Source organism: Calypte anna, chromosome 3 (genome assembly GCF_003957555.1).
Source record: "Calypte anna isolate BGI_N300 chromosome 3, bCalAnn1_v1.p, whole genome shotgun sequence".
NCBI lineage: Eukaryota > Metazoa > Chordata > Aves > Apodiformes > Trochilidae > Calypte > Calypte anna.
Window position 1 is genome coordinate 93939985 of NC_044246.1, and position 26989 is coordinate 93966973.

The window sequence follows — 26989 nt, forward strand, 5'->3', positions numbered from 1 at the left end:
GTCAGATTATTTCCTATTTTTTCCTTATATATTCACATACACAGCTGAGCCAAAATATAGAAAACGTTGTTTAATCTGGTAGTACTTTAAAACTTCAACATTTTCTTTATTCATCTCTGTAGGTTCCTCTGGGCAAAGCCCTTTACTGATTGCTTTAAGTGGAAATCATACTGGACAACTGAACTTTACAAGCAAAACCAATCAGCTGTATCTCCGCTGGTCAACTGATCATGCAACCAGCAAGAAAGGGTTCAAGATTCGTTACTCAGGTAACTTTTAATGTTTTCAATTAAATTATGCTTTGTGGTTGCATATACTATTTAGCATATGAATATAAATTATGATACAACATAATGGCTGTTTCTCTGAGGATAATTTATTATAATGTACATTTTCAGGATGTGTAATCATTCTATTGGAAGTTGAAGGTAAGCACAAGAATTGCACTCTCCGTTCCTTCTCAGTTTGCCAAAGATCTCCATATTAATAGTTCTCCAATCAATACTCTCTGCAGCCTGCTGCTTTGTCTTACGAGACCTGGAGCAAGGCTTTTGAAATGTGATGGGAAAAATAGTCCCTAGATTTAGACAGAAATGCTCTTAGAGTGAGAATTTTTGATCCTGAAATGTTAGGCAATATTCCATCTGCCATCCAGTACACAGTTATTTGGTTTACAATTTCCTTGAGCTGCAGTTCACAACTCCTATTAATAAGTTTTCCGTAATGTACAAATAAATAGAAAACATGGGGCAGGTTAGAAATCCCTCACTTACTCAACAGGCTGCATGGGAATCTGGTGTTGTGGTGACATGAATTCTTAAATTTACATATTTAAAAAAAAGAGACAGTTACCATTATACTCTATGTTTAGACATACTGACACTTAGTTTACAACCTACTTAAATTTTTCACACACACACATCAGCAGGCACATTGTTCCCAAAAGGTTTGACTTAGGGATCATTTACATGATGTAAATAATAAGAGAGAGAGAGAGAAAGGTGATAATTACTGTCTGTTGTTAACAGTTGTTTTCTCTGTGTTTGGACTTGATAAGAAATCTAAAGGTTCTTTGTGTTAATTTTGTTGGATAATAATTGTCAATATAAATTAAGGAGAGAAAGGAATACTAAGAAGGTTTTAGAAAATCATTTTATCAAGCACCAAGTATCTCCTATTTATTCATGCAAAATTCCACTTAGGAATTTTGATTTTTGCAGAGCTCACTCCTTAATCATAGTGTTCATAGAATGGCTGTCTAAGCTCTGGAAAATTTCTCTTGTAACAGATGTTCAGGGCTAAGGTCAGATTATAGTAGTGATCATTGCTTTGGAGACTTGAGAAGTATGGGCAGAACTGTAGGAAGCCAGGGAAAAAAGAAAAAAGAAAACCCAAAAAACAGTAAAAACAATATCTCCACCTTACAGGCAGCCTTTGGAGTACTAGTACAGTACTGAAAGTGGTGGGAGGTAGGGCAGCTGTTTTCAAGCATACTGGAGATTCATTCAGGTTTTTATAGGGAAAAAATTATTGTGAGACTTAATAGATGGATTGAGAGCGTAGAAGAAAGAACAGAGAGCGTCTGTCATGGTAACTCAGATGTGTGGCAGTGAGGGGAGTGGGCCCTTCAGTTAGTTCTAAAGTGACTCAGTAATTTCCAGTTTACAAGAACAGACAATGTACAGGTCTTTATTTTATACGTATCAAATTATTGTGAGACTGATATTTGAGGAATAGAGAAATATGTTACACCTTTGTGTGTACACAATATATTTTGCAGTAGAAAAAGTGGTTTGTCTAATTGCTAGGCTCAGTTCTCTAATTATTATGGCACTGGCTGCAACTGACAGTAAAACTGGGGAACTGGAGGGAGGTATGCAATCCTTACTGCTGTGTTTTAGGAAAAAACAATTGTTTTGCTTTTTTCCATTTCACTGACAGTCAGTGCCTACATTTTTCTCTAAACTTCTGTATATTTTATATGAGATTCAATGGAAATAATCAGCATGAAAGAAGAGTAACAGTGAGTGGCAGCATAAACAATTGGATTTGCATCTTAATGAGGGAAAGCAACATCATGAAAGTCGGAAAAGTACAAGATCCCAGGAAGGCTATTGATGCCATGGCAGCTGTGACTGTGCCAGCAGGCTTCCACATAATGAATACCCTATTGAAATGAATTACTACCCTCCCACAGCCCTCCCCTTCTTCTCCAGCTATGCCTGTACACAAAATTTTGCAAATTGTAGTTTTGTCACTACCAGATTTCATTTGTAGATACAAGTTTTCTTCACTGTTAAAAAGTTCTGTAAGCTTTCAGTGTGTCATGGTTTAACTTATTGTTGCCTTTAGCATATGAGCTAACTTGTATGTATGAGCTATTTGTCTAATATTACTTACGTGTTTTCTATTATTTGGTTTAAGACTTTTTGCTAAATCTTAATATAAAAGAGCTATAGCATTACAGCAGAGGGGTATTCTTTTAGGGACTTTGGATACTTAAGAGGCAGAATTTTAATCTAAATAATAAATCTCCTGTCTGCACTCGCACCTAGATATTAAATTATCTCTTTCCTTAATCTAGTGAGTATCTGTTTAGTATTGTGAAACTAGGAGGGGGAAACATCAGTTAAAATTTCTTGCAGCTCTAGGGAAGTGAGTAGCCTTTTTTTCATTTGAAAGTTATTCATTATGGTAGAATCACTAACATGGATATAAAAAATATAAAGGAAAGTCATTGCATGCTGAAGTTTTTAAATTATTTTTTTTAATGTTCGATTGTTTTTTTGTAGTTCTTGAAGTCGACTTCTCAGTGCAGCCGGGCTCCACCAAAACTATGCAGTGTGTTACAAATGGGGGAGACCTGCATTTGCAGAAAGCAGAATTTGCTGAGTGCAGGCTAGGAAACTCAGTCCTTGAACTTGCTTTGAAAGATGCCTGCAGAGACTGCTTCTTGGCTTTTTAGGTTTTTTTCCCTCAGTAATTTATAACCTTGTATGCATATTCCTACCCTATTCCTACCCTAGCAAGATAGTGTAAAAGAATAAGAAAGAAGAGCTGGGGTAGTGGTGGAAGAAGTTGAAGTGGGCTACAGTACAACTTCTGTAGGCACGTTGCTTTGCAAAGCACAGGGGAACTTAGTCCATTGCTTTGCAAATTCACATTGCCTCTATAGTATTTACAAGCTTTTAACTTGTGAATAGTCACTCAGGATCGAATAAGGCAAGTGGTTACTTGGCTAATTTGTAATTAGCTGCCAGTAGAACCCATTTTAGATCTCTATTTTATCTTTATTCTGATCTTGTAATTTCATCTGATAATTGCAAGATGCTTAATTCTTCACCATTCACTTCATCTTAATTTTAAGTTTTTTACTTGTGAAACTGTTCTTAGTTCCTCTCTATTTCTAGTTAAAAGAAAAGGCTGTTGTTTAGTTAGGTTTTGTCTTTGTGCTTTGCAGTGGCTGGTTAGAAGTGACAATAGAATTGAATGAAGAATTTAATCTGTCTCTTTCTAATTGTTTCATATGTCGCTCCTAAATATTTAGGTGGCAATTTGCTTTAATAAATACAGCAGAAAACTCACACCATGGAGGTTTATACAGTACTCTGAATCAAGAGCAATATAAACAGTATAATGGTCTAAATACTGAATCATCAGTAAGAAAACCTGTACTATAAATAGCAAATTATTTAGGCAGATATTTGATTTTTGAAGAGGCAGACATTCACAATGTTACAGTTCAAGGTAACATTAAAATTTATTTTTATTTTGGATCCATCCAAACCAAAGTCCAATAGTAGAAGGGTTGGGTACAAGCAGACCTTATTTGACAATTGACACAGGCAAAATTATAGAGCCATGCAAAAGAGGTAGAGAGGAACAGAAGATATAAGAGAGAGAGAAAAGTGGAGAAAAAGGGTAAGGAGTGGGAAGAAAGAATGAGAGAGAAAAGTTGAAAAAAAGGGTAAGGAAATGGGAAGAAAGAATGAGAGATAGAGTCATCACCAGGGGTCCAGCTGTCCATCGAGTTTCCTCAAGATGTCGCTGATCCTGGACAGGGTCCAATGCAAGATGGCGGTGGGTCAAGTGATGACCAAACAGCCACAACATGGACAGCCATATATACCCCTGAGTTCCTTTTGTTCTGAAAGGGCAGCTGTCAATCAGCTGCCACAGAAGCCAGGGTCATTGGCATCAGAGCCATTGCAGACAGGCTGCCTACAGGGGAGCTTCCCCAGAAGGGTGCAGTCCCCCACCCACTCATCAGTTATCTCCTTCCAGGCACCACGCCCTGCTCCATTCCAGCCTCCTCAGCCAGGTACATCAGCATCAGTACAATCAAGGTGGCTTCCTCCACCCTGGCCAGGGTAATCGTGGCTGGAGGGACATCCTAGAATTGCAGGCTGGCCCTCAGAAAAGGGGAGTAGTCTCCACCCAGTAGTTCGTATCTCTTCCTGAGATGTCACCCCCTGCTCAGTTCTGGCCAGGCCAGGGCTACACCAGGGCTACTCACTTTAAAATTGCTCTTTTGAGACAATTGCAAATCAGTGAGGTCAGACTGTCACACACAATTATATCACTAAGGAGGGAACAGGCCTTTACAAATTTGCCTTGCTGTTTTTATACTGTGTACTTGTTATATTTAAAGATAAATTGCAAAAGAAAAGGAATGGCAGACCTACCCTTTTTATTGCTTTGTTGAGTGTTGCTCTTCTTTTTATTTTGTGCATTTTTAAGTGAAAAATAAAATACAGAATAGATGATCCATTATTTAAGGAACTGTTTTAATAACCAAAAGAGGTTATGTTTAGTTTTCTTGTGTGGACTTATCTAATCATGTAAGCCAGTGTCTGATTTCTTGTATATAAAATGAGAATGTCTAAAGTGAGAATGATAGTAAACCTCTGCTTCACTGTGTATTTCAACAACAGCAGCACAAATGACATAAGATACCCTGGTAAGATTGTGATGAGGACAAATAAGTATCCAAAAGGGAAAGTTAGAAGGAAGCAGTGGATTAAGTTGTGACTTTATATGTCAATTAAAAAATCTAGCATATAAACTAAACAAAGGCAACAGGGGAATTGAAGGGAGGTTTTCTGTTTATTTACAATGTCAAACATAAGACAGGGTTTCTATAATAGTTGTAAGTATCTTTTTCCTGCAAGTTTTTGTACTACTGATCAAAGATACTGTGAGGAAATTCAGTCCTTTGCTAAAATAAATTCATAGAGCGAATGTCACATTATTCAATGTAAGACAGAGTTTTTAAGAAATCTGGGTGGTTTGGATATCCAGTTTCAAAGAATTTTCATTAGAAATTGGGAGGTACGTATTTGAGTTTCCCTTAGAGACAGTGCCTCAAACGACTTTGAAAAATCTAAGCATAAAGGTTTAAATGTTTCATCTCTGAAGAGAATATTCTTTGTGAAAGGCAGAATATGGTCCTGCAAGTACAAAATCAGTGGTTATCTGTTCTGCCATCCACCTGTCTGCTGTGTTGACTACTGATGTGTGTTTTAGCCAGGCAGTTATTATCACGTTGGTCTTCAGTTGCAAGTGACAAATGGATGTTGTAATTATAAGTGAGCTGAAAACATTGCCCTACTAAAAAACACTGGTGCTTAAGAGACCTTAAAAGAATATGGATGCTATGTCATTTGGAAAAGTAAATTAAATGTGTAAATGTAAAGCTATTTTGGGTTGCTGGAATGGCTTCATAGGAGTTATCACATTTTGGGGTAAAACACTATCGTTCCTAGATGAAAGCACTGTTTCATTGTACCCAGGCTTCATGCAGTTTCAGGGCTGGTACTCTCTCAAACATAGGCTGGGAGAAAACCAGCAGTTTATCCCGGTGGTCCTTGGTACAGCCTTGGTGCAAGGCTGCAATATTTTATGTACATTCTGCAGAGATACCTGCTTTATGCCAGAAAATTCACACATCTGACAGTTCTTTAAGCATTTACTTACCCTTCAGACAGATCTTCAGACAGTTTTTATCTATTGCCTTGTGTGTGGTTCTTCAGTTAATGTGTCAGTTCCTGATCCTTGAAGGTGTTTTGTATGCTTCATCCTCTACTCTGGAGGGAGTTCAGTCTAAGGAATAGATTAATATTTACTAAACCATAGATTAAGAAGAGATTTTTTCTAAGTAGTATGGATTCTTGCCAATATTCTTTCTGTCTCAACAAGTGTTAGAGACTTCAAGATTTTTCAGAGTTGTAAAATAAAGACCTGTCTCCAGAATTTCATATCACAAGCTTCAAATGCTTTCCTTCTTTTCATGCTGTGTATAATTGAGTATCATCCTATTCTATTCATATTACACTCCCTTTGCAGCCAAAAATACTGTGAGCCTTGATAGGGTTTTTAAATGAATGAGGACAAGAGGCATCGTTTGCCTGCAGCATTGCACATGAGATGTAGTCAATTTTACATGTAGCTACTATTTCTTTGCCCTTCTACTTAGGACTGAAAACTATTTCTGTTTAGTTTTGAGTTAGTTTTTTTTTAACTGCCCATGGGTGAATTGTGTCTAGCTTTAAGTGGCACATAAGGTTGTAACCCTCTTATCATACCATGCCTGTACTCTTCTACACTTCATCCTGTGTCCCCAACTCAGTGCCTCTGCTGTTATACCAGGCCTGTGTCTTTCTACATCCTGAAGTCCTCAATATCTTATTGTACGCAGATTACTTGTAACAAGTACCTATATAGAGCTTGTGTCATTAAAATATAGTAGAAAATTACAAAGATAAATTAAATGTAAAACAAATCAGGCATACCCAGCTGACCAGAATAAAAAAAAAAATCTGTTAAATAAAATTTTAAAAAAGCTTTAGATGGCTCAAAAAAGGTTGAGACAACATAAACCTGACACAGACTTGATCTTGAGGATTTGCAATCAGTACAAAGTCTGTGAGTGGCAAAGGCTATACTGTATAACTGGGCTGCAGGGTTACACATAATATTGCAAATATTTTCTGTTTAGAATTGCAGTACTCAGGGTATCAGTTGGGAGTTTTGCCTGACTGGCTGTCCTGGTTTGGGCCAACATAAAGTGATTTTTCTGTCTTGTACTTTTGCTTTTAGCTAAGTCTCTTGTAAGTAGTTGCACTTGCTGAAATTAACAGCAAGTTTCTCAGACAGTGTGTGCTTCTAGGATTGATAACACTTGATGTTTATAGTTACTGCTAGAGACTGGTATGCAGAGCCAAGGACACTGCTCAGCTCTGAGGAAAACATTTTACCGTCCAGGAGGACACAGAGGTCCCACCTGAGCCCTCCTTTGGGGAGGAACAGACAAGATAGATGCCAGAATTGACCAAACAGAGTATTCCATCCCATCTCCTTGATAGAGAAAGGAGAGAGAGATTAATAGAGAGCGTCTGTTATTCGGTTTAATCGCCGGGCCAGTGTTAAACCGTGACACTGGCATATTATGTTTAGGGGTCATCTGCTATTGTTAAGATCTCCTACCATATTTAAAATTGAATAGTGCTTAAAAGGTTACAGAAGAGGACTTCAGTGCTCTTAATCACTGCTTGTTTGATCTTAACCAGGTTGTGTTACAATAACAAAATTTTTTCTTCAATTGCTTGAAAGGAAAATTAGTCATGTTTTTTATGCTTCTTTAGATGTCAAATCCCCTTTTAAATTCAAAGGCTCTTTCAGGAATTTAATTAATTTATTTAGTTGTGTAACTGAATGTCTCTGTGCTTATAAGGGATACAAGAAATTGTTTTACTGAAGTATTCTAGCTTATTGTTTTCATCCTGTTCTTTCCTTTTTATTTTATTTCAAATAATCCCACAAGTGAAAGAATGTATAAAAATCAAATGTCAAATAGAAATAATGCTGCTTAATTAATATAACCATTATAATTAATATAATTCTTTAACAGAATCTTAAGAAGCACCAGTATTTTTCAGCATCTTTAGGGTAGGACCTAGTTTTACTGCTTTTGTCGGGTAAAAGTTCTTAGAAATACTGACTGATGCACTAAAGCTAGACATGTAAAGAAGTATCTCAGTTAGGATTCTAATCACCTCTATGATCTCTCTGCTGTCAGTGGACAGGAACATCCATCTTTTGGTGATATTTTATGCTATAAGTGCATCTTAGGGTGATGAAACGTGCATACAAAAAAATATAAAAAATAGAGAGATAAATATTGAAAGCTGAAAGAAGAAAAACAGAGATATGTGCAAGAAACAATAAGAAAAATATTTATAGGTGTAAACCAAACTGTAATTATGTACTTGTGGAAGAATGCCCCAACTTCTACAGGTTAATTGTCTACAGAAAATTATATGAACATCACAGTGTGCCTAAGAAATACTTCAACACAATGTAGATAATTAGCATTGTAGCAGAGTTATAGTCTCAGTATCTGTTACTGACATTTAGTTATTAGTCCAGTTAAACCTTGTCTTCCCTATGAAGTATATTCATAGGCTTATTACAGTTGTGGATGTTCAGCCAAGTTTTTTTTCTGCAAGCCATAGGCTTTCCATACTGCTTCTGAAAAGACACTAATCTCTCTAAGCTTGACATGGTACACTGCTGCAAATATGCAGTGACTTGTACTTCAATGTGGGGTCAAGGTAATTTTTTTGTATCACTTTATCCAGTCACTAATGTTTGCATTCAGTGATCAGTTTTTTGGTAGGCTCTGCATGTATAACAAATTATCCTGTACTTTTTCTTGAGCTCTATCTGGTCTGAATAATCATACTGTACCCTTACATACAGGTATCACAGCCTTGTTTTAAATAAAATGCCTTATCTTTATTACTTGCTTTTTGACACAATTGCAATTTTCTTTTTTATTTCTTCAGCACATGTTTAAATATTTCATCTATATGTCACTAGTTCTCGAGGACCTTCCTGGTCAGGAAAACCTCTCTGTTATCACCCTGTGTAGTAATAGCAGCTAAGGTTTAGCAAGGCTTACTTGCATTTCAAAACAGATTTAAACACATTCATTCTATTTTACTCCAGATGTACTGTACATTCAACATTTAAGAAGCTGCACTCACCTAAGTTACATTCCTTTGCTAAAAAATTAATATAATTGTCATGTAATACCTTTAGGGGAACATGTACATAAAAAATTACTTGAATTTTAATCTGAAAAAGTGCATCTGATGAATCAGTCTATAGTACTTTGTCATGTAACCTTTTAACATATTTGGCAAAGTGTTTAATTTTTTATTTTGATGTCTAAGTGCATTTTTAGTGGAACTTTTCATAAATAATTTTGTGTATTTTGTACTCAAAGAACAATTTTATATTTATAAATTTATCAAATTTGAAGTAGATTGTTTACTGGGAGTGAACTTAATGAACAAACTGTGTTTCCTGATTGCAGCTTCCTCATGTAAAATACATAAACATGTAAAATACATAATCAAACCCACTATAAGTGGTGGTTTTGAACTTCATTATATTTCTGCATAAGAAATCTGAATCTTCACTGAGGACTCCAAAAGTAACCTAAGGGACAGGGCACTGATTTTAACGGTATTAAAAGTTTGCATGTGTCAAAAATATTATGACCTTTTTAAGTGTGTTTCATGTGTCTTTAATAATATCCCTTTTTTGGTATTAGCTCCCTATTGCAGCCTAAAACCTACCTTGAGGAATGGTGGAATTGTGAATAAAACAGGTGGTCCTGCTGGAAGTAAAGTTCGCTACTACTGCAAACCTGGATATAGAATGATCGGTCGCAATAACGCAACGTGTAGACGTCACCAAAATGGCATGTATCAGTGGGATTCTCCTCTCCCAATCTGCCAAGGTAAGGTACTGTTTACTTGCTTGCTGAGTATGCTTCCATAATTTCATTGCAAAGAATATTTTACAAGACAGAGATACAGTATTGCCAACACTGCATAAATACATATTGTCCTGTGTCTTAATGGGTGTAGATGTCAAGTATTAAGAAGTAGGCTCGTGCGAATACAGACCAAATTAAAAATGTTCTCAGAACTGTTTTATATAGCAAAATATGTAACTCTAAACAGTCTGCAGGTCTTAGTTTTGTAGCATTACAGAACACTTTAAAAAATTCAGTAGTGTTAAGCGTTAATTTGATTATTTTAGAAAATCACTTCATGGTCACTGCTTTAGACACATAATTTGTAACTTATGCTTTTTCTGTACATCCTGGAGTTAGCCAGGGTTTACTTCAGTTTGTTCTGAGTAGTTACTATTTGTCAAATGCTTTGTAATTTTCTCTGTATGAAAAAATCACACAGAAGCTGCGGATGAGTAACATAAAGCAGTACAAAGCAGTTAAACAGGGTTCATTTTAGTTAAAAACCCTTTTCACATGTTATTCAGTAAGCAGTTAATAGAGACTGAAAAGTTTGTGTGTCAGGTAAAACCAGGAACATGGGGAAGAAGAGAAAGACTGCAAATTCTATCCATATCACATATGGCCTATTATATCATGTTTTCATTTGTAAATGAAATCTGCTTCTGGTCTGCTTTGTTAATAGAAAGAAATGGTAGTAACATTCATATTAAGACTTGTTGAAATGTCTGATCAAAACCTGTGTTTAGTTCTTCCCACCCTTGTAAGACATTAGCAGCAGTGCTTCTCATCTTGTTCAAGACAAGTATGTGCAGGACCTAACATGAGATCCCTGACTTGATCATGGATAACCAGGGCTCAAAGAGTCCTAGAAAGTCCTAATAAATTCTGAATATAAATTGAGCAGACTCAGGAAAATTGTGAAATACTTCAGATACTGTCTTTCTTTGTTATTTTATCGTTATATGCAAGAAATATTTGTGAAATACCAGGGGTTTTTTAGGGTTGGGTTTTTTGGTTTGGTTTTTGTATGTGTGTGTGTACTGTTGGACTTGGTGATCCCAGATGTCCTCTCCAACCCTGACTATTCTGTGATACTGTGACTCCTAGTATGAAGACCTGCTTCAGAAGCAGCAGAATGTGCTTCTCACCTTCCCCTTTATCTAACAACACATTATCTAACACCATTAAGAACTGTAAGTGCATTAAAGAGCTTAAGTTTGGGTCTCCAGAAGCCCTTCCTTAACAGCTGTCTGTCCCTTCTCTGTCCACTACTATTCCTCCTACTTGCAGGAGGCTCAGCCATTGCCCCTAGACAGAGAAGTACTTTATTTTGAGTAGACAAGAGCAGCACTGGTTAGGGTGAAGTGAAGAAGTTGTGTTACAAAGGAAGTAGCTTATTTTGGAACATTCCTGTTTTTTTGACAATTTGACAGATTCCAGACAGAAGAAAACAACCAAAATGCATGAACCAGTCATCATTTTATAATGCTTACCCCTCCTCATTATAAACATACACAAAGTTCTGTGTTGTATTAAATTTAAATGCATCATATGTGAAATCTTGGGAAAGAAAAAACAAATTTGAGATTTGTGGTTATGGTACCATGACAATGTATTTTGAAATTAATAATTTATATTGAATCAGCTAGCTGATAATAAAAGTAAGATTAAAAAAAGAAAAAAACAAACACCTTATTTTCGTCTCTGTTTAAAAGTTTTCAGACAAAGGCTGTCATTTTTTCTTTCGAAATACGTTGACTTTATTAAAATAATAAATCTCAACAGTGTCAAGGGGAAAGAAAAAATACCCAAATTCTTTTTTAACTGTGAAAATGTTGAATTGCTTCTTACAATTGACTGTATGTATGGAAAAGACACTTTCATTTGCAAAGCTCCACTCTTTATTTGTTTCATTTAATGTATTGAGGTGCAATAAGCTGCCAGACTCAAAGCAGGTAGTGATTCTCTACACACACACACGTTGGTTTATAAGAAGTCCTTCAATTGATTCATTGTAATGATGTGATGGGTTTTCCTCCCCAAATAACCACTTGGCAGAAGATAATATCCTTTCAGAAAAAATGATAATATGACTTTCCCTACAGAAGAGCCATGGGACAAATATAAAATCTTTACTGACTCATTGAAGCACCTAGAATTAATCTCTGTGCATAAATAACTACTTAAAAATAAAGCATCAGATTAGAAGAAATTTTAGCAGCATACTGAAGAATTGCCTTTCTTCTATTTATTATCAAAATCAAGGGAGCTGAGAAGTCAGATAACAGAAGGCAATCCTGCCTTGGAGATCTTTAAGAGGAGCCTGAGTAGATCTTTTTATTACTATACTCTGCCTTAAAATTATATATTCTGAGATACTTTTAAATGAACTGTACTGAGCTCTGGTAAAAGAAAGAAACAGAAGCAAAGAAATAAGCAAAAAACTTTGATGCAACTCAAACTGTACCAAAGTGACAGCAAAGTTTGTAAGCTTGAAATAACAACTTTTGGTCCAGAAAGAAATTCTGAAAAAATGTCAGTAAGTAATTTCCTTCATGATGTGGAAAATTAAGAAATCTGAGTTCACATAATATTTAGTGTTGTTAAGTGAATTAGTCAAGTATGTAAATAAGTGTTTACATATATGAATAATGCCCATAAGTTCAGTAGAACTCTTTCTGTCTAGTAATTAACCTAGATGCTTTCCTCATCAGACAAAAAATGTGAAATTTAATTCTGAAATAGTGTTGTTTTATATGTATAGAACAAACAAATATGAAATTTTGTTTATATAATATAATATGATATAATGTTTTATATACTGTTACATTTATTAGAGTTGTAAAAATGAGGGAAAATTAATTTCAGTTGTTATGAATGTAATATGTCAAAATTACTAACCTGTGTTTCTTACCACAGTGGTGGGAAAATATTTTTTTAAAATATATGAGAAAATGCCAATTCTTTATGTTTTTCTTTCATTTCTTTTCAGCTGTATCTTGTGGTATTCCTGAATCCCCTGGGAATGGTTCAGTTATAGGTAATGAATTCACTTTGGGCAGTAGATTGATATATGAGTGCAACGAGGGCTTCAAGATAGAATCTGGTCAACAAGCAACAGCAGTGTGTCAAGAAGATGGATTATGGAGCAACAAAGGGAGGCCACCTGTTTGCAAATGTAAGTGGGCATGTATTTCTCAAGCATATTGCCCTTTAACTTTCTCAGGAAAATCCTCACTTATGATGATTTGGTTTTATGTATGCATAACCCCTGAACCAGCCATTCAGGAACATATAATTGTTTCATGTTTAGTAAAGTAATAGAGGCTTAAACATTTGTTTAATTAAAAACATCTCATTTGACTCCTGCATCTGAATTAGAATTACTAGATAATTCAGTTTCATGTATGTTTGCTTATTATGAAATATGTGCTCCTCTCCATTTTCACAACATAAAGTTACAACCACCAATTATAATTTTAATATAATTGTAGCTCTAATATAGCTTCTAAGGTCATAAAAGCAAAAAAACTGTTTTTAAAATACTGCTACTGTAGATGATTAAACTGGATAAGAGTCCTTTAGTCTTCCTTTTTGTCTTCTGTCAGAACCAGCCAGTGTAATGCAGACTCCCCTCCCATGTGACATGGCCTCTCATTTGCATTGGGCTACCACTGCCTGTCTTTGTACTGAATCAAAGCAATAATTAACTGAGCTTGACACTGAATATGTGACTTGAAATACCGTTTAGGACATAAGCTTAAAATTATTAATTGCTATAATGCAATACTTAGAACTTTCGAGAGGTAATTTAGAATCTTGAACTAACCAATATTGTATGCTTTCCAGGTTCCTATTAGGAAATTCAAACAAAATTTCAAATATATAAAATTCAACTTATTTTGAAAGAAAGGGTAGAATGGTATGAACTTTAGAATTGTGCAGTTATATGTGATGGTGAAATGGTTTTCATTTATTAGGATTAATTTCTAGCAAATGATTGTTAGACAATATTGCTGAAAGGTAATTCAACAGATCCCAGAACTGTCATGGTTGCAGAAGACCTCTTAAGATCACCAAGTCAAACCACTGACACAGAATAAAAAAAAAATCTCCACCCCACTGGAGTATGTCCTGAAGGACCTCATCTACATGTACTTTATATATCTCCAGGGATGTTGATGCCACCCCTTCCCTGAGCAGCCCATTCCCGTGCTTGACTACTCTTTCCGTAAAGGAATTCTCCTTTAGTTGAACCCTCCTCTGGTGCAACTTGCCTTTTCCTTTAGTCCTATCACTATTTACTTGGGAGAAGAGGTCGTCAATCCCCACCTCACTACAACCACCTCTCAGGCTGCTGTAGAGAGCTAAGAGGTCTCCCCTCAGCCTCCTCCAAACTATACAATCCAAGTTTCCTTAGCCTCTCCTCATATCTTTTACCAGCTTGGTTGCCCTTCTCTGAACTCACTCCAGCACCTCAGTGTCTTTCTTGTATTGGGGGGCCCAGAACTGAACACAGTACTCATGGTGCAGCCTCACCAGTGCCGAGTACAGGGGCACCATCACTTCCCTTTTCTTGCTGGCTACACTCTTTCTTATACAGGCCAGGATGCTGTTGGCCTTCTTCGTCACCTGGGCACACTCATATTTAGCTGTGTGTGGACCAGCATCCCCCTGTCCTTTTCTGCTTAGTAGCTTTCCATCCACTCTTACCCAAGCCTCTAGAATTGTATGGGGTTGTTGTGACTGAAATGCAGGACCCAGCACTTGGCCTTGCTAAACCTCATACACTTGGCCTCGGCCCATCAGTTGAACCTATCCCTCTGCAGAGCCTTTCTACCCTCAAGCAGATCAACACTTCTACACAATTTGATGTCATCTGCAATCTTACTGAGGAAGCATTCCATCTACTCCTTTAGATCATTGATGTTGAACAAGACTGGCCCCAAAACTGAGCCCTGGGGTACATCACTTGTGACTGGCCACTAACTCAATTTAACACCATTGACTACAACTCTGGACCTGGTCATACAGCCACTGTTTTCCCAGTAAGGATCACACCTCTCTGTGCCATAAATCACCAATCTTCTAACCATCCTTTACACATGATCATTTAATCTAATCTTCAAGATCTTCCTGAGTTCTCTTATACAGTATTTTACTTCCCTTTCCCATTGCAAAATCTTCTCTAATATATGTAAGCTGAAACTGCTTTTCTGTGGTGTAAAGACATTATTTCATTTTGTATCTGTCGTGGACAAAAATAAGTTATTTTATTATTCTTTCATTCTTTTTTCCTTTGATTGAAAGCTATTATTTTTTTTCACTGTGGTTATCCTGGGCCAGCAGCCAGACTGGTTTCTCACTCACTCCTCTTCAACAAGACAGGTAGAAAATAGGATAAGAAATTTTAAGAGTTGAGATAAGAACAGAGAAATTACTGTTACAGGATTTGATTTTGGGAAAATTAATTTAATGTATTTCCAATTCAAATAGAAAAATTTTATTTTTCAGAAAAAAATAAAATAAATACAACACTTTCCTCCCCCTAATCCCAGGGTCAGCTTCACTCCTTTATTCTCAACTCTGCTCCCCACCCTGAGCAATGTTGAGGGATGAGGAATGGTAGATGCAGTTAGTGCATAAAAAAGCTTCTCTGCTGTTTCTTCCTGCTCTTTCTTTTCATCCACTCCATCATGGGCCTTCCTCATGTTGTTTTTTAGGACAAATTTTGTTCAGCATGGGGCCTTTGTTGGCTGCAGTTCCTTCAGAAAATACACACCTGCTCCAGCATGGTCTGCAGCATTGATATATTCCTTGGCATTGTCCTTTCTATGGGCTTTAACAGAATAACCAGCTCTGGTGCTTGGAACCTACCTCCTCCTTCTTTTCTGACCTTGATTTTCACTTCGCTCCTCCTCACTCTTTTTGTTCCCTCCTTCTCTACTGGCACCACGTTTTATGCTTCCCTGAATACATCTTCTCAGAGGTGCCACCATCCTGGCTGATGGGCTTATCTGTGTCCCATGCTGGGACCACTGGCTGTGTCCAGCCTCACCCCACAGAAGCCACCCCTTCAGCACCTTTTTCACCGTGGTTCATTCTCATAGAAGTGCTCTAAATTTAAAGCCTTGTACAGAGGGAAGATCATGCTCCGCTGTTTTGAACTGTACCTCATTCTCTAAGAAAAAAATTGACAAGGTACAAAGAAGATAACTGGAGTGATTAATCAGCAGAAATATCAACAGATTTTTTTGAGAGAAGAGACCAGTTAAACTAGCTGGAGATTAGAAATACTGAATTAATAACATGATATTCACGGTACAGCAAAAACATCCAAAAAAGCTGTTACTATTGAAATGATCAATCATAATCATACAATGACTAACCTATAAAACAAAACTTTATGAAAGCTTTTAAATTTGTGCTAAATGTTAATATTTTTTATAGTAATATAAACAAAATATATAGCAAAAAAAATATGTATAGCTCTTTTTTCTGTTATTTTCCTTTTGCTGAAAATTTATTCAGTTTAAAAAAAGATCTGTTACTTCTAAAGCCACTAAAATATTGGTGACCTACATGATAGTATTAAAGTCAATATTTTCAAAATTAATTTCTATTCAGAGGCAGTCATCTCTACTAAAGATTTATTCCAAAGTTCAGAAAAGCTTAGACAATCTGCATAAAAACCTGTTTTTATAGTATTGCTGCTGTAAAGATGAATGTATTTAGTCTCCAGAGATTAAAACATCTCAGGCTTGATGAGCAGCAAACAGCACAGAAAGGTAAATGGTGAATAAATTAGTTCATTTTATCCCCAGGTCTATTAAAATGTACGTTGAAATCTGTGCAGTTTGTTTTGCTAAGTATCCCTGATAATATAATGCCTCAGGCAGATGTTTGAAAATCCTTTCTTTTTCTGTCAAGTTTTTACATCAGATTTGAATAATGAGGAATATGATTCATGCTGGTCATACAGCAAGACACAGATGGATCATGGACATTAGGCTATTGAATTTAATTACATGAAATACTAATCAACAGATATCTATTCAGAAAGCTTATCTGAATAACAAGTAACTTGCTTTAGTTGTTCTACATAGTCATCTCTACCACGTGATGAAAGGAACTAGAGATGTTTACGGACATTGCTATTTGAAAGCCTTTTCCAGGCAATATTTCTCACTAGAGTGACCATATTGTAGCAGCTTTACATACGACTACAGGACACTGTGTAAAGTCTACAAAAACTTTATACTGAAACCTGTAAATAAGTATTTTACTGTTGGCCAAAGTGGTAAATGTGATAGGCACTTCCAAAAAAAACCAAAAAATCCAAACATCCAGAAGATATAGATGTATTCAAGAAAACTGAGTAAATTAAACCTCATTGGTCTTAAAAGATAGATGTTCCTGTTTAAATTGGTTGAACTATAAGGTTTCTAATTTTTGCACAGTTTTGTTTGTTTGTTTGTTTGTTTGTTTTTCTGCTAGCATATGGAAGCTATCAACTTGCTCAAGTAATCCTATTTTGCTCTGATGTCTTTGTCCTTAGATTCTGTAGTGGGTGCAATTATTTGGTTCCCTACTCTCTTCTGTATTTACTAATAGATACAAATTTAAATCACAGTACCTCCTCAAACATAACACATGACTTTACACTTAGTCTTGCTTGTTTAAAGCTGATAGTGAATTTAGTCAAAGGGTATCTTTAAACAATAGAGTTCAATTGATTGCATTTTAAGTTCACAATAGAGTAAGACAAAAATGCACTTTCCCTTTCAAAATCTATTGATTTTGACTACCAGCTGAAGAATGGAAACCAGCTATCTAATGCAAGTAATAACAAGTTTCTGTTGTTGAGATTTTTTCATAACATACGTTGTAGTTGTCTAGTTGTCAATAACTATATTCAGAGTCACAATTTTCAAGACACTCCTGGAGTAGTATGAGATGTACTTTCTTTTGCTTATGTAGCAAGTAGCAAAGACATGTGAAGACTTGTAGATAGGACAACTCAGCAAAAGGGGAGAATCAGTCTTCTGGTATTCAGGTTCTAGGAAAATACTCGTAGTGCAATGTGTTTGTTGACCTGAAAAGCAAGTAAAAAGAATAAAAAAGGTAAAAGAATTAATCACTGAGAAGAATGAAAACTAAAGGCTGAGGACATCATTGTACAAATTATTGTTAGATTTTAGTTGTGGTAGTTCCAAACAGATAAAGATTCTGTTTGTGGTTTGTTGTTTGGTCAGCTGGTTGGTTTTTGTCACTGCCACTGTTCATACAGTGAGCATTTTGTTTAGTGAATATTTGCTTATAACTTGAGTAGCGAATACACCTGGGCCTATTGAAGAACTTAGTTTTTCATCTTTTTTAATCTCATTAATTCCCTAGTTTTTACTCTATTCAGAATTATCAGTATATGGAGATTATAATGTCATTAAAATGTATAATCTTAATCATAATTTCTAATAATAATTATGTTGTCAAACCTGTCTTTATGTAAAACAGTATTATTTGTGTATTTTTGTATGCAAAATACCTAGGGAAAAGAGAGAACATCTTCATATTTGCAGGAAGATCTTCATATTTTCGGGAAGCTGAGGTCATCCTTTAAAGAGTTTAATTTATGTATATGACAATTTAAATAATGCACAGCTCATAGATTGCTAGAGAGAAACCGTGAGAGGCAAATTTATGCAAACATTCCAAAATCAGGTGCAAAAAATTATGCATCTGTAAATAATCTTTTCTTTCTTTCCTGGAGGATGGGGAAAATAATAAATCTAAATCAGTCACTGTAAAATTAAAATTTTTCAAGTAGCAGTTGTAGGTGTTTACATCAAAACAGTCTAGAAATCTAATCTGTACTCACATCTTCAACTAGGAATTGTACAGTCATATATCAGAATCTGATAGTTGTTTGAAAAGTGTGCTTGCAAAAAGATTCTAAGTATATTTACAGACAAAGAAAGAATAATTTACATACTAACCTCAGTATGGAAAATAAACATCTACATGTCTTATTTACATATTCTGAAATAGCAGAGCCTCTTATCTCTTAAGATACTCCCTATGGTTAAGACTAAATTTTTTACTATTAGGGTAAATAAGAAGCTTGCTTTCATCTTTGAAAGAACTGCATTTCTCAGTAAAACTATTGCTTGAAAGGAGAAGTTACAAAAATATTAAATCTGAGTGCTGTGAAATACCTGTTTAGAATATTTCCTGTCTTCTCAAAGACCTGTATGACTTGCACTCCAAGGTGTTAAATGCTTTAATATGCTTGCTTTGTTTAAAAATGAGTCAGAAAAAACTGTTTCTTGCTAAATAATTTATAGTCCTTGACTAGCTGTGAAAAATAATTTAGTATCATATCAAAATTATTAGGAACTAAGAAGCCCTTGTTTATTATAGCATAAATGAGAATCAGACTATTTCTTCCATATAGTTTGAGATTTTTACATACTTCCTCCTAATACTTTTTTCTTGCATTAAAGAGTGTAGTGACTTGAGTATATTGTACAAAATTCAGAGATAATGATTCCTAAGTATTCCAAATATTTAAAAAATATGCTTACATTTTTTAGTTTGTTTGAGGGGTTTTTGTCTGTTTTTAGGGGTTTGGCTTGCCTTTTTTGTTTGTTTGTTTGTTCTGAAGTCAATATCATGGATGGAAAATAAACCCCCACTTGCAAAAATTACATAGCATTGTTTACCTTCTCTTTTACATCTCCTGTGGTCTGTGATGTGTTGTTTTTGAATTTTTTAAATAAATCCCATGGGAGAGCATGACTGCCATAGTACAACTGCAACTCACTAAATGAAAATATACTGCAAACGCTTTGTTCAATTTATAATATTTACTGTATGATGTTCATTATTTTTCCTAGAAATTGTACTTCAAAGCTTCTAAGGTATGCTTGATTTTACATTGCAAAACTTTGTCCAGTAAGGCAAGACATTCTGTGAAGCAGTTGAGGGGTAAAATGCTAATATTTCTGTCCTTTCTTCACAGCTGTAACTTGCCCCAGCATAGAGACTCTGCTCTCAGAACATGTTGTCTGGAGACTGATTTCTGGGTCACTGAATGAGTATGGAGCTCAAGTTATGCTCAGCTGCAGTCCTGGATACTATTTATTAGGTCGAAGACTCATACAGTGCAGAACTAATGGAACCTGGAGCGCAGGCAATGAAAGGCCAAGTTGTAAGGGTAAGGAATGTGTTTGTTTACAGAACAAGATATGGTATTTAATACATATATTTTATTTTCTAAATATTTTAAAGTTGGGGTTTTTTAAGTAATTTGCTATCATTCTCTTGTAAGTATGTGAATTCGTAATTTCCACTAACGTGAAGTACAATATTATTTCTAGCAAAAGTCAATAAAATTGGATCGGAACATCAGTTTAGATGATGATTTTTGTCTGACTGTATTTATTCACCTAAATAGTACATAAGGATTTAGAGAATACTAAGATAATGTTACTTCAAAAGATTCCATATTAGAATTAGATTATAAGGTCATATTACTTTGACCTCATGGATGAAGCATGAAAGCTTTTATAATATAAACATCTGCAAGCACCATTAAACTGCATCATCCCTGACTTGGGATGTTTAAATATTTAGAGAACCTCGACATTCTCAGTGGGATCATACAGTTATCAAGAGCTGCAGTATCAGTCTTAATGAATCCTCCCAAAAATTCATTTCCTTTGTGTGTTATTTTCTTGTGTTGGAGAGGATATTTAGCACATCAGCTGGTTTTGCTATCCTTAAACCAGAATTTTTTTCTTATGTTATTTTAGTACTTAAAGGCTCTCTTTCAATGCCAGAGAAGCACAGAAGATCTGCAGGAAAATAGTGGGCCTAGCCTACTAAACAGAACTGGATATAAAGTGCATGCATTCAGTATTTCAGAGTAGTATGTAATTTCAGTGAGATATTCAAATTTAGTATTTCATCCTGAAAGAGATGTTTTATTTTCTTTTCAGAGAGTGATTTTTTTAAATTTTTTTTTTTCAAATTCAGAGAAGTTTCTAATGTTATAAGATATTTGAGACTCTCTGTTCTGAAACAAACTGAATCAATAAGATAATTTTTATGGCAGCACAGTATGAAATAATTTTTGGCATCAGATGAGCAGCTCACTAAATTATACCTACAGGTAGTTTTCAAGCAAAGAGAACAGAATCATTCTGCTCTGTCAAACTCTGTTAATCTGCAGGCAGCCCTGAGAAGGACTTGGGGGTATTGGTTTATGAGAAGCTCATCATGACCCTGCAATGTGCATTTGCAGCTCAAAAAGCCAACTGTATCCTGGGCTGCATCAAAAGAAGCATGACCAGCAGCTAAAGGGAGGTGATTGTTCCCTCTGCAATCATGTAACCCCTCCTAGAGAGCTGTGTCAAGTTCTGGAGCCCCCAACACAGGAAGAACATAGAGCTGTTGCTCCAGGGCCATGAAAGTGATCAAAGGGTGGAGTGCCTCTCCTATGAAGACAGGCTGAGAGAGTTGGGGTTGTTCAGCCTGGAAAAGAGAAGGCTTTGGGAAGACCTTATAACAGTCTTCGAGTACCTGAGGGGGCCTACTGGAAAACTGGGGAGGGACTTTTTACAAGAGCATTTAGTGATATGAGAAGGGGTACTGATTCTCAGCCTTCTTCAACAGCAGCTGGAGCAGTTAGAGAGAACACCCAGTGTCATCTCTGTTGGTACTGAATCACTTTTAAGGATGATTCCAGTATAAATTGACAAAGTCTATTGTCAATACTGAGAGGAGTGTGGCTACAAACCTAAGGCATGAAATTTACAAAAGTAGATTTAGAGAATTTTGCTAGCATGGGAAAAAAAGCAACCAAGAAAAAAGAGCAAAGAAGAATGTACACCATTCAACTAAAAATAGTATAAAACTTTTTTTTTTTTTTGAGCAAAGAAAAAAATTATTTGTTCTTAGATGTTTTTAGAGCAAAGCTGAGAGCTATCTGTAGTAGCAATCAGTATTACATACTGATGAAAGCAGTTTATTTTCATCTTATTTAAATGATGATGGGTTGTGACCTTATTCTGGTTCAGTTTTATTGTTTATTTGTTTTGGGGAAATTTCCTTCTGAAAATATTCAATTGGAACAATAAGATGATTCCTCTGTGTCTCTTATAAACTGGTAATTCCTATGTCAATTTTCTTTCCAACTTTAATAAGTTTTTTCTTCTATTAAGTGCAATTGTGCCCTTTTCTTTTTGTGCACATATACTAAAAAACCTAGTTTCTGTATTTTCTGCCTAATATGCAGAATGACTGCTCAGCTGCTCAGAAGTCTTTGAAAGGCTACTTCTTGACTGGCCTTTACAGTTAATTTTTTTTTGTATGTAAGTAGAAAATTGGGTGACCCATATGGGATGCAGTGAAACAAAGTATTAGCTAGAAAGAGAAACCCAATGAATTGGTGACTGAAGATTTATTTAGTTTATTTATAAGACAGATGCATTATTTTGCCCTCTGGAAGATGACTGATTTAATTACAGCAAACTTCATCCCCCAAGCATAATGTTCAGTAATACTTCCATAGGGTATATATCATTAAGATCCAGAAATAAGGTATAGAATATTTTGAAGTATCTGCTGTTTACTTTCTGCCTGCCATTCTCATACTAATGATAGGTTATATAAATGTAGATTCTAGCTGGTTTTATTTCTTAAGCAACACAAATGCTAACTGAAACACGATGGAATGGCATTTAGATCAGTTTACCAGCATCTACTTGTAAATACTGTCTCTAAAAGTACAAATGCAAAACAACAGCTCAAGAGGGTTCTGGATTCAGAGAAATCTAATACATTTATTTTATTTGTCTAACAATATCTACCTAACAAATCATGGGTAGCTCATTATTCATGTAATTTAGTTACTGCTAAATGGAGTCAGCGTGATTAAAAATAAGAAAGGATTTATAATATGTTCAGAACAATTCTATCGCATCTTTAAGAAAAAAAATATTTTTTTAACATATGTATAAGTGCAACTAATATTCAGTATTAGGATTAGAAATTACAGCGTTAAGCCACTCTAGACATTTACATTATTATGACTTGATTGTAGTCAAAAAGATTCATATCCACCTCTGGAAACTGAATGTACTTAGGAAACTTTCATAGAATCATAAAATGTCAGGTTGAAAGGGACCTCAAGGATCATCTGGTCCAACACTTCTAATATTATTGCTTATATTGATGTCCCAGCACCTTGTTGAGCTGAGACTCTCTGGGCCCTCACCAGCATGTCTGCATCTTTCTTGGTACAGGGGGACCAAAACTGAACACAATACTCCAGGTGTGGTGCTCAGTAGAGCAGGATGATGACTTCTTTGTCTCTGGTGGTGATGCCCTTGTTGACGCAGCCCAGCAACCTGATGGCTTTCTTTGCTACTGCTGCACACTGTTTGATCATGTTGAGCCTGTTGTCCACCAAGACCCCCAGGTCCCTTTCCACAAGGCTGCTCTCTAGTCAAGTGGATCCCAGCCTGAGCTGCACTCTTGGGTTGTCTGTTCCCAGGTGCAAGACCTTGCATGTCTACACTGAACTACTCAAAGTTCCCATCAGCCAACTTCTCAGTCTGTCAAAGTCACTCTAGAGGGTGGCTCTCCCTTCTGGAGCGCCAACCTCTCCACTCATCTTGTTGTCATCAGTGAGCTTCATCAGGGTGCTCTTAATCCCAGCATCCAGGTTGCTTATGAAGCTTATGTGAACTTTGATCACATATATTCTGATTATTGACTGAGTTAACTGCACAGCAGCATGTAATTGCATTTATCCAACTTCTAACCCAATACTTGCTTTTTGTAGTGAACCTTTTAAATATAGAAGAGTAGGACCTTGACATTTCAGACAGGAAGTTGTCATTGACAAGCTTTTGAAAATAAACTCATGATTTATGATAATTTATAATAAAATTGAAGGTCTTGGAGGCATTGGGCAGCATCTTAAGTTACAATCTTATTAGCATATTTTTCTAGAAACAGTATCCATGATAAAACAGTTTTAATGAAATAGGAACTTTATACATTCTTAAAAGATAATTTTTATGTGATGCCTGTAGTAGCTGTGGGTTGCAGCTGACACTGTAGAAGTTTTCTGTGATAATGAGCCAAGTCACACCTAAGAAAACAAGAGAAGATTTGTCTTTCTAGCAAGTAGACTAGCATATGTGTTTTATGAGTGTGAACAGTAATGGGGAATAAGAAAAAAAACAGTTTGTCACAATTCAGAGTACTACGTATTAAAAAAGATAATTTATTTTAACATACATAATGCTTATAACAGCTGGGGAAAGTGTATTTGAGGAGTAGCCACGAGTATGTACATGTGCAATATAACTACAACTTTTCTGGACATTCATATAATTCTCTTGTTTCAAAACTGGAATTACAAATTATGTTTAAACTACTGTCAAGATGTGAAGATACTCTAAAGAATTTTAGAACGTGTTACCAAATCAAGCATAATTTTAATCTCTTACTGTGGAATACAATTCTTGTATTTATACCTTTTACATTTACATTTTAAGATAATGTGAGGTGATATATTGTCTTCTGGTCTAGGAAATTATGAAATGTATTTTCATGTATCAGTGTGTTCTGTTTTTTGCTTTTTTTCCTAGTTATCTCCTGTGGTGGTCTTCCATCTCCACCAAATGGAAATAAGATTGGAACCCTAACAGTGTATGGAGCCACTGCAATATTCACCTGTAACACGGGATACACATTAGTTGGTTCTCATGTGAGAGAATGCTTGGCAAATGGTCTCTGGAGTGGTTCTGAAACCCAATGCCTAGGTAAAAAAACATTTCTGTCTCTCGTTACACTTTATTTTGCTTAGGGGTTTTTTATGTGTGTGTTTGGTTTTTTTGTTTGTTTTTATTTCATGAAGCAGTATAAAATACTGGAATTCATCTCATCAAGTAGCATTTCTAAATCAATGACAAGTAAAGATATCTTAAGTTCAGAACTGTTGTGTATTTCATATGATTTTCTAATAATTCAGGAAAGGAGGAATCTCTTCTTTCTTCCTCAGAATTCCACCTTTCTTCAAAAGCAGCTTTCTCTCCTGCCTAGACACATCCTTTTAGCAGAACACACAGTAATTCATGCTTTCCTAGTACATTTTAAGCAAAACAGTTTGACCCTCTATCATTTGCAAGAATTGAATTGTTTTACATAGGAAATAATTACTTGATTAAAAAACAAAACTATAGAAAAACAACTAGAGTAATAAAAAAAAACCTATAGAAAAACAACTAGAATAACTAAGATATTATTATACAGAATAATCCATATTCCTGATTTTACAGCAATGAACAGTAAAAGCATGGTAGTAATTGTAACATGAATTGTCAGAAATTATTCTCTATCTAGAAGTCACTTATAAAATTCTCACATAAACTATAGCAGTACTGGACTAATTAGATGCATGTCTAACAGTAACATTTGATTTAAAGATTTTAAATAAATTATGGTGTTTCATTTCTAAATTTTAAATTCCCTTGTCCTCCATCTGTGTAGAAACACTGTTTTTAAAAAGGATTTTAACATGAAAATTTTGCATGTGAAAAATAAAATGCCAGTTATCTTCCTTTGACCTTGTTATCTATTATTAAAAGAATGTGGATAGATATATTTTACTGCATGTCTTGAAGAACAGCATACTTTTTGTCCTATTTGAAGAAATGGATTCAAATCAAAACTGGAAAAAAAAAAAAGCCCACTTATTCAAATCTTCATGCTGAAGAATCCCTGATATATGTTCCAGGAACCAAGTTCAAATAAACTCAGGTTTACTCATCTACATTTTCAATGAGTCAGTGTCAATATGGATCTGTGAGAAGGAAGTTTTACATATACCTGAGAACCAGTAATGAGAGGCTGCTGAGCATTCTTAGGCACCTGAATTCATTCTTAACTTTCTCAAGGTCACCAGTGTCCCAGTCTTTCCATATTCAGATAAACATTCAGATGATCTTTGGCTTATATGGTTGTTGATGCTCATTCCCTTTTAGAAATAAGTGATAAGTAGGTAGTCTATGCTGGTTGAGCCTCAAATTTCAAGTCAAAGTTATTTCAAGGTTCCATCGTAAAGGTTATTCACAGTTTCTGAGCTTTGATTTTATGCTCTCATCAAGGTGCAAAACTGAAATAAATTACTACAGTTCCCCTGAGCAAAACAGAAAATCAGAGCTATATTTTAAAACACAGCAACATTCTCCTGGTAGAATATTATATTAAAATAAAAGAAGAGCATCTGCATCACAATAGCCAGGTGTGATGAGACCACAATACTGATTTAATCATATCTTATAAAAAACAACAACAATTTTCATGTATCATCAGTTTCATCTTAGCAGGTGGTTAAGAAAAACAGATAGCAAGTATATTTAGATAACTATGATTTTTAACAGAGTACAAGTGACAGCATCTTGCATTTCTGGAGATCTTTAATGCCTGAAAATACTTCTAGACAAAATATTTTGAAACAGGTTGCATGTCATAAGACAGTAATGCAAACAGTAAAACAGACTAAAACTAATTAATTATTATTTGGCTGACCTAAATAACATAAATAATATAAATACATATATATATTCCCACCTGACTGTCTGCATTTTTAAGTCTTTCTGCAGATCTATTCCCATTTGTCATGAATGCAGGACCTTTTCCCAGAGCTACTGCTGCAATAAGCACAATCCTAGTCTTATGATACTTCCTAATTAATTTTTTTTTAAATTTGATGGACTTTGGTTTCTATTTGATCAGATTCCCTGCACTGTTGATTGCAGCCCTGTTAGAACTGTTTAATACATGGGTCTTACTCACTAGATAAAGATCACATATAGAGCTGGAAGGTTGTTAATCACAGCTTAGCCTTTGCTATTTGAAGATCAGAGAAGCTCTGTAGTGCCAAAAATACTGCACATCTGAGTGTGAAAGTCTAAATTTGAATTATCACATGCATGCTGCAGAAGGTTGTATTTCTGCTACTTAAACCTCTTCCTGACTCTACATTTTTTCACATAAGGGAAACCATATACTTTCACATTCGCTCCATGTACTTTAAGCACTTAATTTAGATGCAATTTGGAGTGCAATCTGAGAACTTAAATT

At 35.3% G+C, this 26989-nt stretch overlaps 1 protein-coding gene across 1 annotated transcript in view; it reads left to right on the plus strand.

Moving 5' to 3' along the window:
- The window catches only part of CSMD1 (CUB and Sushi multiple domains 1), a 945929-nt gene that overhangs the window by 871242 nt on the left and 47698 nt on the right, over positions 1–26989 (plus strand). The window contains exons 48-52 of the mRNA XM_030448332.1: positions 123–269; positions 9620–9808; positions 12822–13007; positions 19851–20045; positions 24493–24666. Coding sequence (XP_030304192.1) covers positions 123–269; positions 9620–9808; positions 12822–13007; positions 19851–20045; positions 24493–24666 — 891 coding nt within the window. The remainder of the gene's footprint in view (positions 1–122; positions 270–9619; positions 9809–12821; positions 13008–19850; positions 20046–24492; positions 24667–26989) is intronic.